The sequence below is a fragment of the Indicator indicator genome, chromosome 9, assembly GCF_027791375.1.
Source record: "Indicator indicator isolate 239-I01 chromosome 9, UM_Iind_1.1, whole genome shotgun sequence".
NCBI classification, from domain to species: Eukaryota; Metazoa; Chordata; class Aves; order Piciformes; family Indicatoridae; genus Indicator; species Indicator indicator.
Window position 1 is genome coordinate 37659605 of NC_072018.1, and position 13552 is coordinate 37673156.

At 59.6% G+C, this 13552-nt stretch overlaps 1 protein-coding gene across 2 annotated transcripts; it reads left to right on the forward strand.

Moving 5' to 3' along the window:
• Positions 1-6628: 6628 nt before the first annotated feature.
• RRM2 (ribonucleotide reductase regulatory subunit M2) lies at positions 6629-12956 on the forward strand. Of its 2 annotated transcripts, XM_054383526.1 has the most exons (11): positions 6629-6669; positions 6712-6757; positions 6833-6906; positions 7851-8004; positions 8100-8216; positions 8885-9018; positions 9573-9667; positions 10814-10947; positions 11553-11657; positions 11776-11889; positions 12804-12956. In XM_054383526.1, the coding sequence occupies exons 1-11, from the start codon at positions 6629-6631 to the stop codon at positions 12954-12956; spliced, it is 1167 nt and encodes a 388-aa protein (XP_054239501.1). The 2 variants fall into 2 exon arrangements, with proteins under 2 accessions (XP_054239501.1, XP_054239500.1); XM_054383525.1 differs by having other exon boundaries at positions 6629-6757; positions 6833-6910; positions 7870-8004.
• The last annotated feature ends 596 nt before the right edge of the window (positions 12957-13552 follow it).

The following is a 13552-nucleotide window of genomic DNA, read 5'->3' on the forward strand; positions in this document are numbered from 1 at the left end:
ACTCACTGCTGGGCGTTGCTGTCCTCTGGGCCTGGGGGGCTTCTGGTGGCCAAGGTCTGGGAGAGAAGAAGAGTCACAGTTACACCACCCCTGCCCTGCCCTCCCCTGCCCTGCTCTGGGGACAGCTCAGCTGGGGGACCGTGCCCAGCTCTGCAGTGCCCAGCACAAGACAGCCCTGGACCTGCCTAGCTCCCAGCACTGCTGGGCAAAGGAGGGGTTGGATGGCTTTGGGGAGGGGGCTGAGCTGTGCAGAGGTGGTCTTGGCTTCCTCCCTTGTGAGCTGTAGGGGATCGGGTAAGGGGGGGGGGGGGGCAGAGCAGCTGTGGGGAGCAGAATCTGCTCCTCTCTGTTCAGCAGCCACCCAGATCTTATTCTCAAAATCTTCCAAACCCAGACCTCAGCTCAAAATCATCTTCCAGACCTCAGCTCAAAACCTTCCTCCAAACCTAGACCCTCATCTCAAACCCTTCCTGCAGCTCACCCCCTCCCTTCTCTGCAGTCTTTTCTCACCCCCCAGCTGGCCCAGGGCAAAGCCCCAGGACAGAAGCCAGCAGTGGCAGCTTAAGGAGCTGCCCTCAGCCTTTCCAGCAGGGCTGGGATCCCTCTCCAGGAACCTCCTCCAGCAGCCTCCCGGGAAGGGTGGGACTGCAGCTTGCACAAGGAGCTGAAGCCAGCCAGCAAACAACCAAAACCAGCTGCTGTGCTTCCCTTCCTCCCTTCTCCAGGCCAGGGACTCTGCAGCCCTCCACGAGTCAGCCCATGACTGCTGCCTGCACCACTGCCGCCTCAGCTCCACATAAAGGAAGAGACACCAGGAAGAGATCCAGATAAGAAAGTGCCACCAGGAAGAACCACAGAATTGGGGTTGGAAGGGACCTGTGGGCATCACTGCCCAGGGAGGCTGTGGATGTCCCCTCCCTGGAGGTGTTCAAGGCCAGGCTGAGTAACCAGGGCTGGTTGGAGGTGTCAGGGGGGTAGGAACTGGATGATCTTTGAGGTCTCTTCCAACCCAAACCATTCCATGATTCTTTGAAAGATCAACCCAACCCCACCATGTCCCCACATCCACACCTTTCTGGAACCCCTCCAGGGATGAGGACTCCACCATCTCCCTCTTCAAAAAGCTTCAAGCCTTCTCCTGCAGGATAGCATCCACAGAACTTCTTTGCTTGCAGCCAGGGCTATGAACCTCCACCCTGAACTTCATCACCAGGCGTGGACTTGATGATCCCCAGAGGTCCCCTCCCAACCCCTACCATTCCGTGGAACCATTCGAGTTGGAAAAGATCTCTGCTGCAAGACTTGGTGGTGTTCCAACCCTACCGAGAAGCTCTGGGGACCCCCCAGGGGCTGGGGAGGGGAGTCGGGGGAGGGTCCGTTCGGACTCCCCTCCCCATCCCCTGGGTGGGACGAGAACTTACCTCCCGCTCAGCCTGGGTCCCACCACCTCCTCCCACTGCCTCCTGTGTGTCCCGGAGTTGGTGACCAGGGGTGGGCAAAGCCTCCAGCACCTTCTCGCCTTCTGCCGGCAGCTGTCGGTTCTCCGCCGCCCGCCGCCGCCGCCGGCTGCTGCCGCTGCCCATGGCCGCTCCGGTCCCGCAGCCGAGGGGCGGCGAGAAGCGGCCGCGGAGGGGAGGGGAGCTGGGGGAGGCGTTTCCGAGCCGCTTTTGGAGCTCGGATGTAGCCCTCGCTACATAAACTGCTTTCAGAACAGCTCTGAGGCTCCAAGCCATCTCCCAGCCCAGCTCCTCACCTTCCAACCTTCTCCCAGCCCAGCTCCTCACCTCCAACCCTTCCAAGCCCATGGGGACCTGTGGAGCTCTGGGGACAGCACAGCCCAGAGGATATTGTTTGGAGTAGGAGTGGGGCACTGAGTGACACTCCTGGCAGTGTCATAGATGGTTTGGGTTGGCACAGCCCTCTGAGCTCACCCAGCCCAACCCTTCTCTAACTCTACCAAGGCTGGGGCTCAGCCATGGCCCTCAGCACCACATCTCTGGGGCTCTGAGACACCTCCAGGAATGGGGAAATTCTCTGCCCTTGGACCAAGTGGTGAACCAAGGGGAGTTTTGGGGTGGCCCCATGCTGAGGAGGGGGCAGCTGGGCAGCTCCTGAGCCTGTTCCCCTGGGCAGAGTCCCTCTGCTGCCCAGCAGCCTCTCAAGCAGGGGCAGCAGATACCTGAACTGTCCCTGACTGCTTCTGTGTCTCTGCATCTGCACCACTGCTGGGCAGGCTGAGGGCACCCCCAGGATCACAGCATTGGGGGGGGGGGGGGGGGGCAAGGGACCTGTAATAAAATGTCTGTTTTGCTATATTTTATGCTTAACATTTTCTGGCAGTGGTATCTCCTAACACCACCGTAACAGTAACAGGCTCTGCTCTGGGGCTGTGGCTATTGCATTCCACAGCCAAAGGCCTGAGAGCTGAGCCTAGAGGATAGGGCCCCCCCAGGTCCCAGCTGTGTCCCCCCCAGCTCCCAGCTGTGTCCACCCCCCCCAGCTCCCAGCTGTGTCCACCCCCAGCTTCCAGCTGTGTCCCAAGGTTCATCACACCTGCTATAGGTTTATCTGCACCCCAGAAAGTGTCCAGGTTGGCACACTGGCAGGTGGTTGGCACACTGGCAGGTGGTTGGCACATTGGCATGTTTGGGCTTCGATCCTTCAGGTGACTCATCTCCAGTCTCACTCTCCCCTCTCCCAGCTCAAAGCCATTGTCCCTCATCCTGGCACGCCCAGCCCTTGTCCAAAGTCCCTCCCCAGCTCTCCTGTATCTCCCTTCAGGTACTGGCAGGCTGCTCTGAGGTCTCCCTGGAGCCTTCTCTTCCACAGGCTGAGCAGTCCCAACTCTCCCAGCCTGTGCCCACATGGGAGGGACTCGAGCCTCTCATGAGCCTCCTCTGGACCCTCTCCAACAGCTCCAGGTCTTTCTTGTGCTGGGGGCCTCCGAGCTGAGGGCAGTGCTGCAGGTGGGGTCTCAGCAGAGTAGAGAAGAGGAGCAGAATCCCCTCCCTCAGTCTGCTGCAGCTCAGGCAGCTTTTGCCACACTCCAGGAGGGAAACAGTTAAGAGTTGTTCTCCAGGGAGCAGTGAGAAAACCTCCATCAGTGGCTGGGTTGGTGTCACCCTACAGTGCCCTGGTTAGGCATTAACCTGCCCCTCTGGCATTAACTCCTCTGCACAGCACCAGCGTGGTGGGAAGGGACCCCTGCAGCTCACCCAGTCCCACCCCCTGCTCCAGCAGGGCACCCACAGCAGCTTGCCCAGGGGCACAAGGGCCAGGGGGGGTTGGGAGCTCTCCAGAGAAGGAGACTCCACAACCTCTCTGGGCAGCCTGCTCCAGGCCTCCAGCAGCCTCACACCAAGGAAGTTTCTCCTCGTGTTGAGGTGGAACCTCCTGGGTTCCAGTCTGTGCCCACTGCCCCTTGTGCTGTCCCTGGGCACCACTGAGCAGAGCCCAGCCCTATCCTCTTGCCCCGCACCCTTCAGCTCCTGCTGAGCACTGATCAGATCCCCTCTGTGCCATGGGGGAGAATTGCAGCCCTGAGCCAGGTCACACAAGGACCAAGGTGGCTTGGAGGGCTCCGCTGACCTCAAGCAAAGGGCTTGAGGTGCCAGGACAAGGGGCACTGGCTTCGAGCTGGCACAGGGCAGATTGAGACTAGACAGGAGGAAGAAATTCTTGGCAGTGAGGGTGGGGAGACACTGGCACAGGCTGCTCAGGGAAGCTGTGGATGCCTCCTCCCTGGAGGTGTTCAAGGCCAGGCTGGATGAGGCCTTGAGTACCCTGGGCTGGTGGGAGCTTGAAGATCAGTGCCATGGGCACCTGGAGCACAGCAGGGCCAGAATGTTGTCCTGTGCCAAAGGCAGCATCACTTCCCTCAGCCCTTTCATGCCAGCCTAGAGCAGGTGACTTCTTGGGATGGCAGCAAACACTAGCAGGTCACCAGGTGCCCACCTTGCTGAAGGCAATCTCCATCTTCCAGGGAAAGTAAAAGTCTGATGGAGAAGAAAGGGCCTCTGGAGCTGGCAGGGAGCAGGGATGGGGGTGCCCAAGAGCCTGCACTTCCCTGCAGGTGAGGAAGGTTTGGGTGAGCCCCAGGCTGCCTGCCCCTGGCTCACTGAAGTCATTTACAGTCCTGGCTTTGTCCCCTCGTGGTTTGAGGCTGGTTGGCTTTGAGGCTACTCAGAAGGCCTCCTGGCTGCTCCTTTGAGGTGCCAGGTTTGTTTCCTGGGGCAAGAGGGAAAGGGTAGCCCAGACCACCTGGCACAGGCTGTGCAAGAGCAGGGGCTCCATACAAACACCAGGAGCCTGCCCAGAGCAGGACCTGAGGCTGCCTCCCTCCACAGGCAGCCGTGGGTGAGTAAGGGCTGAGGAATGTCCCTGAGCAGAGCCCTCCCAGGTGAGTGCCCAGTGCTGGCCTGGAATGTTCCATCTGTGCAGGGCATCAGCTGCAGCCTGCCTGAGCAGAGCACCACAACCTGCCTGGGGCAAGGCAACACCAGGCCAAAAGGCTTCTGCTGGTACCATTGCTGTTTCTGCTGCAGGAGACAAGGAGGTGGCTGTGCCAGGGAGGAGTGAGAGCCTTCTGCAGCAGGCATGAGCACAGGGCTGGGTCTCACTGCTGCAGCTCCACAGCCTGCCCATGGTCTTGGGCAAGGGAATGAGGGCAGCAGGCTGAGAGAGGGGATTCTGCCCCTCTGCTCTGGTGAGAATCCACCTGGAGCCCTGGCTCCAGCTCTGGAGCCTCCAGCAGAGGAAGGACATGGAACTGGTAGAGCAGATCCAGAGGAGGCCAGGAAGGTGATCAGAGGGTGGGCTGCTCCTCCAGCACAGGCAGTGCTCAGGCAGCTCCCAACCTTTCCATCCTTTCCAGAGCTGTGGTGCTGAGCTGGCACCTCAGGGCAGGGCACATCTACCTTGAGCCCCTGCCATGGGCTTCCAGGAAGGGTGGCTGGGCTGCAGTGATAGCACAGCGTCATGATGAGCCACCAGGGCCTGGGGGCTGGCAGATTTGGGGTCCTTTATTAGGGTGGGAGAGCAAATGAGCTTGGCTGGGGTGGGGAGGGTGCTGCTGTAGCTCTGTGTCAGCAGCTGGACAGGTGGCAGAAGATAGCAGGGTGCTGTGTGGGTGCTGCATGGGTGCTGAGGAGTCTTTTGGGAGCTGCCTGGCACTCCTGTCCCTGGGACATGCTTTCCTGGGGCAGAGCAGGAGCATGTCCATGCCTGTCCAGGCTGCCTACTTGGATGGAGTTTTCTTGGAATCATAGAATGGTTTGGGTTGGAAAAGGCCTCTGAGATCCTCCAGTCCAACATCAACCCAGCACCACCCTGGCCACCAAACCATGGCCCAAGTACCATGGCTACAGGATTCTGGAACCCCTCCAGGGATGGGGACTCCACCATCTTCCTGGGCAGCTTGTGCCAGTCCCTGAACACTCTTGCACCAAAGACGTTTTTCCTTTTCTTCAACCTAACCCTCCCCTGGCACATTTCAGACCATCTCCTCTGGTTTTGTGCTGCTTGCTCTCCTGGGATGGAAAAGTGCATTTAGCTTTGTGCTCTCCAGCCAGGGTTTAGTGACAGCTGGAACATGACAGCTGCCTGCACTGACCTTGCATTATGTGAACATCTTCCCAAAGAAAAGAAGAAATGTGAACTCTGGCTTCCTTCCCAGCTTTTGCAAGCTGCCCAGGCTTTGCAGTGGGAAAAATGAAGGGAAGAGAGGCAGGCAGAGAGAGTTGGGGCTGTTCAGCCTGGAAAAGGCTTCAGGGAGACCTCAATGCAGCCTTCCAGCACCTGAAGGGCTGCAGGAGTGCTGGGGAGGGACTTCTGACAAGGGCTGGGAGTGCCCAGGGAGGCTGTGGATGTCCCCTCCCTGGAGGTGTTCAAGGCCAGGCTGGATGAGGCCCTGAGCAACCTGGGCTGGTGGGAGGTGTCCCTGCCCGAGGCAGGGGGTTGGAACTAGATGATGTTCAAGGTCCCTTCCAACCCAAATCATTCTATGGTCCTATGAAACAGCGTGGGCTGAATCCCCACCCCTGGCGGTGTTTCAGAGGCAGAGATGTGGTGATGAGGGTCACGGGTTACCCCCAGCCGTGGCAGAGTCAGATCACGGTTGGACCCCAGGGCCTGAAGGGCTTTTCCCACCCACACCCCACGCTCTGTTCCCTCCAGCCCGGTGGGTGCCCCTTGCCCAGCCCCCGTTCCCGCCGGCGCGTCCCGCTCTGCATTTGGCGCCAAACGGCCCCCTACGGGGATGTGGCCTCCGCTGGCGCCAAAGCGAGGGGCGGGGCTTTCCCTCCCGCCGCACTGCCACAATGGGGGGCGGGGCCGCGGCAGGCTCGACAGCCAATGTGAGTGCGCGGGCGGGCCGTGCCGGGCGCGGCGCGGCCTGTGAGTGGCCAGCGTTCTGGCGCCAACTTCGAAGGGGATATAAAGTAAGCGGCGCCGGGCTGACCTCTCCTATTTCCCGCCTGCCGTTTGTGCTGCTGGTTCGGCTGCTGCTGGTTCAGCTACTCCTGCCGCCTGCCTCTGTGCTGCCGGTTCAGCTGCTCCCACCTGGCGTCTCTCAGTGCTGCTCATCCCGCCGGTTCTGCCGCCCGGTGCTGCTCGTCCCGCTGTCGCCACCATGCTGCCCGCCCGCTCCCCGCTCGCCGCCCGCCACGACCAGCCCCGCCTGGCCCCCGCCAAGCGCTTGTCGCCGGGGAAGAGCCTGTCGCCCATGAAGGCCCTGGCGCTGAGCGAGAAGGAGAACACGGTGAGCCCCGGCCCGGCCCTGCCGCCGCCCCGCTGCCGCTCCGCAGCGCTCTCACCCGGCCGCTCTCTCCCGCAGCCCCCTGTGCTCAGCAGTGCCCGCGTCCTGGCCAGCAAGGCTGCCCGCAAGATCTTCCAGGAGAGCGACGAGAAGCCGGCGGTGAGTGAGCAGGCCCCGGAAGCCGCGCCCGCCCTCCTCCACTCCCCGGCTCCCCGCTTCCCCTTCCCTTTCCCGGCAGACCTCGGAACCGGCTCCCTTTGATATCGTTGTCGTATGGCAGAGGAGGCTTCCTAAGTGAGCCTGCAGCTAACACTGAGCTGGGTGGCAGTGTTGGTCTGCTGGAGGGCAAGAAGGGGTCTGCAGACAGCTCTGGCCGGGCTGGATCCATGAGCTGAGGCCAGTGGGGTGAGGTTCAACAAGGCCAAGTGCAGGGTCCTGAATTTGGGGCACAACAAACCCATGGAGGCTCCAGGCTTAGGGCAGAGTGGATGGAAACTGACCAGCAGAAAAAGTCCTGGTGGTGTTGGTGGATAGCAACTGAAGGTGAACCAGGGGTGCCCAGGTGGGCAAGAAGGGCACCAGCAGCCTGGCCTGGAGCAGCAATGGTGTGGACAGCAGGAACAGGGCAGGGATTGTCCCTGGATTAGCACTGGGAAGGCCACAGCTTGAGTGCTGGGTTCGGGTTTGGAGCCCTCACTGCAAGAAGGACATTGAGGAGCCTGGAGCAGGTCCAGAGAAGGGCAACAGAGCTGGGGAAGGGTCTGGGGAGGAGCAGCTGAGGGAGCTGGGGGTGTTAGTGTGGAGAAGAGGAGGCTGAGGGAGACCTCATTGCTCTCTACAGCTCCTGAGAGGAGGCTGCAGCCAGGTGGGGGTTGGGCTCTGCTCCCTAGGATCAGGTGATAGAAGGAGAGGAGATGGCCTGGAATGTGCTAGGGGAGGGTTAGGTAGGAGAGGAGGAGAAACTTTTTGACTGGAATGGTTCTCAAAGCCTGGCACAGGCTGCCCCGGGAGATGGCTGAATCTCCTCCTCTGGAGGTGTTTCAGAGTCACAGAGGTGGACCTCCCTCGGAGCTCTCTTCCCTGACCCCAGCCCAAGCTCCTCTCTGTCCCCACAGGTGCCGCGGGGTGAGGAAGAGGAGGAGCCGCTGCTGCGGGACAACCCCCGGCGCTTCGTCGTCTTCCCCATCCAGTACCACGACATCTGGCAGATGTACAAGAAGGCTGAGGCCTCCTTCTGGACGGCAGAGGAGGTGAGGGTGGGCTCTGGCCCGCGGCAGGCACAGCCCAGGCTCTGGGACAGCCCTTGGAGCCCCATAGCATCTCCTCTCTTGTGGCAATGCTCTAGGTGGACCTTTCCAAAGACATCCAGCACTGGGAGGCCCTGAAGCCTGAGGAGAAGTATTTCATCTCCCATGTCCTGGCCTTCTTTGCTGCCAGTGATGGCATCGTCAATGAGAACCTGGTGAGTGTGGAGGCTGTGGGCACAGCCAGGTGGGCACAGGCTGGCTGAGCCTGCTGGGTGCCTGCCAGGGTGTGAGAGGTTGCCACACAGTGCCCTGAGCTTAACCAGCAAACTTGGGCTGCTCTCTTTGTGAGCTTGCCCCTGCCCATGAGGCACTGAGTGTGGCCTTGCAGGGCACTTGGCTGGTTCCGAGCCCTTGTCCTGCTTCCACCCTCTCAGTGCTCCTCTCCCTCGTGGGGGTGGATGCAATTAAGAGCTGCTCCCATTCCTTTTGGAAACAAAGAGTTAACTGACAGCTGGGAGCTGTGGGGACCTGCTGCTCTCCATGATGCTATTAATGACCCACATGGCTGGAGTTAATCTTGGGAGGATTCTGGTGGCTGAGCAAGAACCAGGCAGTGGTTTGGGCTGGAAAAAGCCTCTGAGAGCATCCAGTCCAAGATCAACCCAGCGCTGCCATGGCCACACCTTTCTGGAACACCTCCACAGATTGGGATTCCATCACCTCCCTGGGCAGCCTGTGCCAATCCCTGACTGCTCTTGCACCAAATAAATTCTTCCTCCTCTCCAGCTTAGCTCTTCCCTGGCACCATTCCAGGCCATTTCCCCTTGCTGCAGCCTGGGTGCCTGCTGCAGGCTGCAGCCATGCTCATGCTGGTGCCCTGCAGGTGGAGAGGTTCAGCCAGGAGGTGCAGGTGACTGAGGCTCGCTGCTTCTACGGCTTCCAAATCGCCATGGAGAACATCCACTCAGAGATGTACAGCCTGCTGATCGACACCTACATCAAAGACCCCTCTGAGAGGTCTGTGCTGGGCCGGGCTGCTGAGCCCTGGGTGCCTCCCCCATGTTCCTGACTCTGAGGCTGATTTGGGGATGTGACCTTGAGTTAGAGCAAAGCCCACTGCTGGCTAACAGCTACTTGGACCAGATGGTCCTTGGGGCCCCTGGCATTCTCTGGTGTGAGTCTGTGAGCAAGGACTTGCTTAAGAGAGGAACTGAAACCACTTGATGTGGGAATAGAGGGATGAAACCAGGTGGAGCAATCCTGTAAGCTGCTCCAGCCCTTGGATCATCTTTGTGGCCTCCTCTGGACTGTTCACTAGCTCTGTGTCCTCCTGCTGGGAGGGAGCAGCAGCCTTGGAGGCAGTGCTGGAGGTGGGGTCTGAGCAGAGCATGGGGTTCCTGTGGTCTGGTGCTGTGGGTAGGTGAGGAGAAGGCAGCTGATGGGCACACAGGGCTGGGCTGCTGCAGAGCCAGGGGAAGGAGGCTCCATGACAGTGGAGTGCAGAGCCCTGGTGAGTGCAGTGGATGCTCCTGGTGCTGATAGCCACCCCTGAAGAGATTTCTCCTCCCCAGGGAGTTTCTGTTCAACGCCATTGAGACGCTGCCCTGTGTGAAGAAGAAGGCTGACTGGGCCCTGTGCTGGATTGGGGACAGGAGAGCCACCTATGGTGAGTGCAGCCAAGGGCAGCTCCTTCTCTCCACAGCAGCCTCCCCTCTTGCAGGCTGCACAGTCCCTGGGCCGGTGCTGTCCCAGGAGGGGCTCTGGTGTACCTGTGGAGGGCAGGAGGCAGTGGGTTCCTGGCAGGATCCCTGTACCACTACTGGTGTTCTGGGCAGGGGCAGCTCCTGGCAGCCCTCACTGCCTGGCCACAGGGAGCATGGGATGGGTTGGAGGGGGCCTTGAAGATCAGCTAGGTCTAACCCCCTTGCTGTGGGCCCCTGTCCATGGCAGGAGGGGGTTGAAGTAGATGCCCTCCCACTAGCCCAGGCTGCTCAGGGCACCTTCTAGCCTTGCTGTCAGCCCTGCCAGGCTTGGAGCCTTCACAGCTTCTCTGGGCAACCTGTGCCAGTGCCTCACCACCCTCATGGCCAGGAATTTCTTCCTAAGGTCCAGTCCAAATCCAGCTGCTTACAGTCTGAAGCTACCACCCCTTGTCCTGGCACTCCCAGGCCTTGTCAAAAGTCTCTCCCTATCTCTCCTGTAGCCTTTTCAGGTACTGGAAGGCTGCTCTAAGGTCTGCTTGGAGCCTTCTCCAGGCTGAACAATCCCAATCCTGAGCACAGCAGAGGTTCTCAGGCCTCTGATCATTGTCATGGCCTCCTCCTCCTGCTCTGATTTCCCTGTCCTTGTGCTGGGATCTGCTCCAGCTGTGACTTTCTGCTGGCCATCTGCAGCAGGTGTGTACAGCCTGGGGGCTGTGGCTCCTCTACCTTACTCTTGGTGTCTCAGCTCAAGGGTGGGCTGGGATGGCTCAGAACCAAAGCATTCCTGTGGCCAGAGTTCCCTACTCAAAGCTGAGCAGGCCCGGGCTGCACCCAGCTGCTGAGATGACCTCCTCCAGGCTGCAGCTCTGCAGGGTGGTGGTGCTGATGGCTGCCCTGGGGGCAGGAGCCTTGGCCCCAGCTACTCAGTGGCTACTCAGATTAGTTGCTGAGTGGGAAGAGGCCTTTGCAGCAAACCCCCTGAAGGCCAGGCCACAGCCCACTGAGCAGCCTCCTTCCTGCTGCTTGGAGCATGCAGTGCCCTGCTCTTTGCAGTCCCTGGGTGCTGTTCCTGCTCAGGTGTGGGATGGTTGCCATCCTTCTGTCCCCAGGAGAACGTGTGGTGGCCTTTGCAGCAGTGGAAGGAATCTTCTTCTCTGGCTCTTTTGCATCCATATTTTGGCTGAAGAAGAGAGGGCTGATGCCTGGCCTCACCTTTTCCAATGAGCTCATCAGCAGAGACGAGGTAAGGAGCAACTCCTGTGCTGCTGCAGTGATGGTGCCCAGCTGGAGCCTGTTTTATACCCAGGCAGTCTGCAAAGCTTACCAAAGCTTCTAAACATCTCCCACTGGCTCTTGTAGCAGAGCATGAAAGAACTTTCAGCATTTTGCCTCCTCCAGAGAGCTTTCAAGCCAAATAACCTGCACTGGGGGTGGATTGGAAGGGATGTTGAAGATCATATAGTTCCAAGCCCCTGCCATGGGCTCTGCATGGAACCAGATTTTCACTGTTCCAGCAGCCCAGGCTGCTCAGGGCCTCATCCAGCCTTCCAGCCTAGCCTTGAACACCTCCAGGGAGGAGGCAGCCACAGCCTCCCTGGGCAACCTGTGCCAGTGTCTCACCACACTCCCTGTCATGAATTTCTTCCCCATTTCCAGTCTCACTCTCTCCTCTTCCAGCTCAAAGCCATTGTCCCTTGTCCTGGCACTCCCAGCCCTTGTCCAAAGTCCCTCCCCAGCTCTCCTGCAGCCCCTTTAGGCGCTGGTGGCCAGGCCAGGGCTGGTGCCTGGGTACTGTGCTGCTGTGCTCTTGGTTTGAGTGGCTCCTGACTCCCTGACCCCTCCTTGCAGGGCCTGCACTGTGACTTTGCCTGCCTGATGTTCAAGCACTTGCTCCACAAGCCCTCGGAGGAGAGGGTGAAGGAGATCATCACAAATGCTGTCCTCATCGAGCAGGTGATGCCCTGCCCTGGTAGCCAGGCAGAGGGCTGGAGGCTGCTGGCATGGGGGTGAGCCAGGTGGGCAGGGGGTGGGCAGCAGGTTCTGTGTGCTCCAAGTGCTGCTGTTTCTGCAGGAGTTCCTGACCGAGGCCCTGCCTGTGAAGCTGATCGGCATGAACTGCAGCCTGATGAAGCAGTACATCGAGTTCGTGGCTGACAGGCTGATGCTGGAGCTGGGCTTCAGCAAGGTGAGCCTGGGGGGGGGGGCGGGGTGGGGGGCTGGCTAGGAGGGGCAGGGCTGCAGGACATCGCTCACCAGACACAACTGAGGGCCGTGGGGGTGTTTAGTGTGGAGAAGAGGTTGAGGGGGGACCTTACTGCTCTCTGCAGCTCCTGAGAGGAGGCTGCAGCCAGGGTGGGGGTTGGGCTCTGCACCCTAGGATCAGGTGATAGAAGGAGAGGAAATGTCCTGGAATGTGCCAGGGAAGGGTTAGGTTGGAGAGAAGAAAAAACGTCTTTGGTGCAAGAGTGGTCAGGGACTGGCACAGGCTGCCCAGGGAGGTGGTGGAGTCCCTATGCCTGGAGGAGTTCCAGAACCCTGTAGCCATGGTTTGGTGGCCATGGTGGTGTTGGGTTGGTCTTGGGCTGGAGGATCTCAGAGTCCTTCTCCAAGCCAAACCATTCCATGGTAACATTGAGTCTTCCTTGGGGAGAAGCAAACACTGCACTAAGTCCCCTGCCCAAGCCCGAAAGGCTGCAGCAAAGTGGCTCTGAGGTGTCATGGCTCTTAGCAGCCCTGCTGCTAGCTCCTGCCTGGGGACACACAGGAGGAGAAGCTGAAGGCTGCTGTGAAAGAGCAGCTGTGCAAGACCCAAAGCAGCTGAGGTGGCAGAGCTGTCACTGCACAGCCTGCTGCTGTCCTTGGCCTCCTTCCAGCTGTTCTGCAGTGCTTTGAGCTGTGGGCACCTGTAGTGACTCCAGCCCTGGGGCAGGCTGCCCAGGGAGGTGCTGCAGTCTCTATCTCTGGAGCCATTCCAAAGGCTCCTGGATGTGGTCCTGGGTGCCCCTGCCCTGGCAGAGGTCTTGGCCTCAGAGATCACCAGAGGTGCCCTGCAGGCCCCACCAGTGGTGCTGGGCCTGGAGCAGTGCCTTTGCTTTCCAGATCTACAGAGCAGAGAACCCCTTTGACTTCATGGAGAACATCTCCCTGGAGGGCAAGACCAACTTCTTTGAGAAGAGAGTGGGGGAGTACCAGCGGATGGGAGTCATGGCAAAGCCCACAGACAACTCCTTCACCCTGGATGCAGACTTCTAAGGGGACTGAGCCCACAGTGCTGCTGCCTGGGGCAGGGTAAAGGCAAGGAGCCAGTGACTGAGCCTCTGCTGACCTCCTTGAGAAGCAGGTGCTGGAGGTGCTTCTCAGCAGGCCTAGTGTAGCTCCAGCAGGGGAACCCCCTCCTCATTAGTCTCTGCCAAGACTGTTCCTAGCATGTTTAGACCTCTTCCAACTTCTGCCACTCCACCGTGAAAGATGTGGGCACCCTCTTTGTGCAGATGGAAGGCTCTGGGCAGTGAGCAGCTTCTGCTGCCCTCCTAGGCAGAGGAGAGAAGCTCTGGCAGCAGGAGGAATTCTGAGCAGCTGGGAACTTCCAGGTTTTGGTTGACTTGAGCATCCTGCAGCAAACCCTGGAGGCTGCTGCAGGCCTCCCTGCTCCCTTGGCAGCTTTCACCTTGGTCTTTTTAGTCCTGTTTTAATTTGTACATAAGCCTGGGCACTTTAGTGGTGACAGTAAAACTTCTTCTCATGATGCTTGATGAGGGGAAGAGGCAAGACTCCAGCTTTTAGACTGCTGGGACCTGGTTTTAATGCTTCTTTCTCAATGTGTAATTCAACTGGTGCTGCAACTCCAA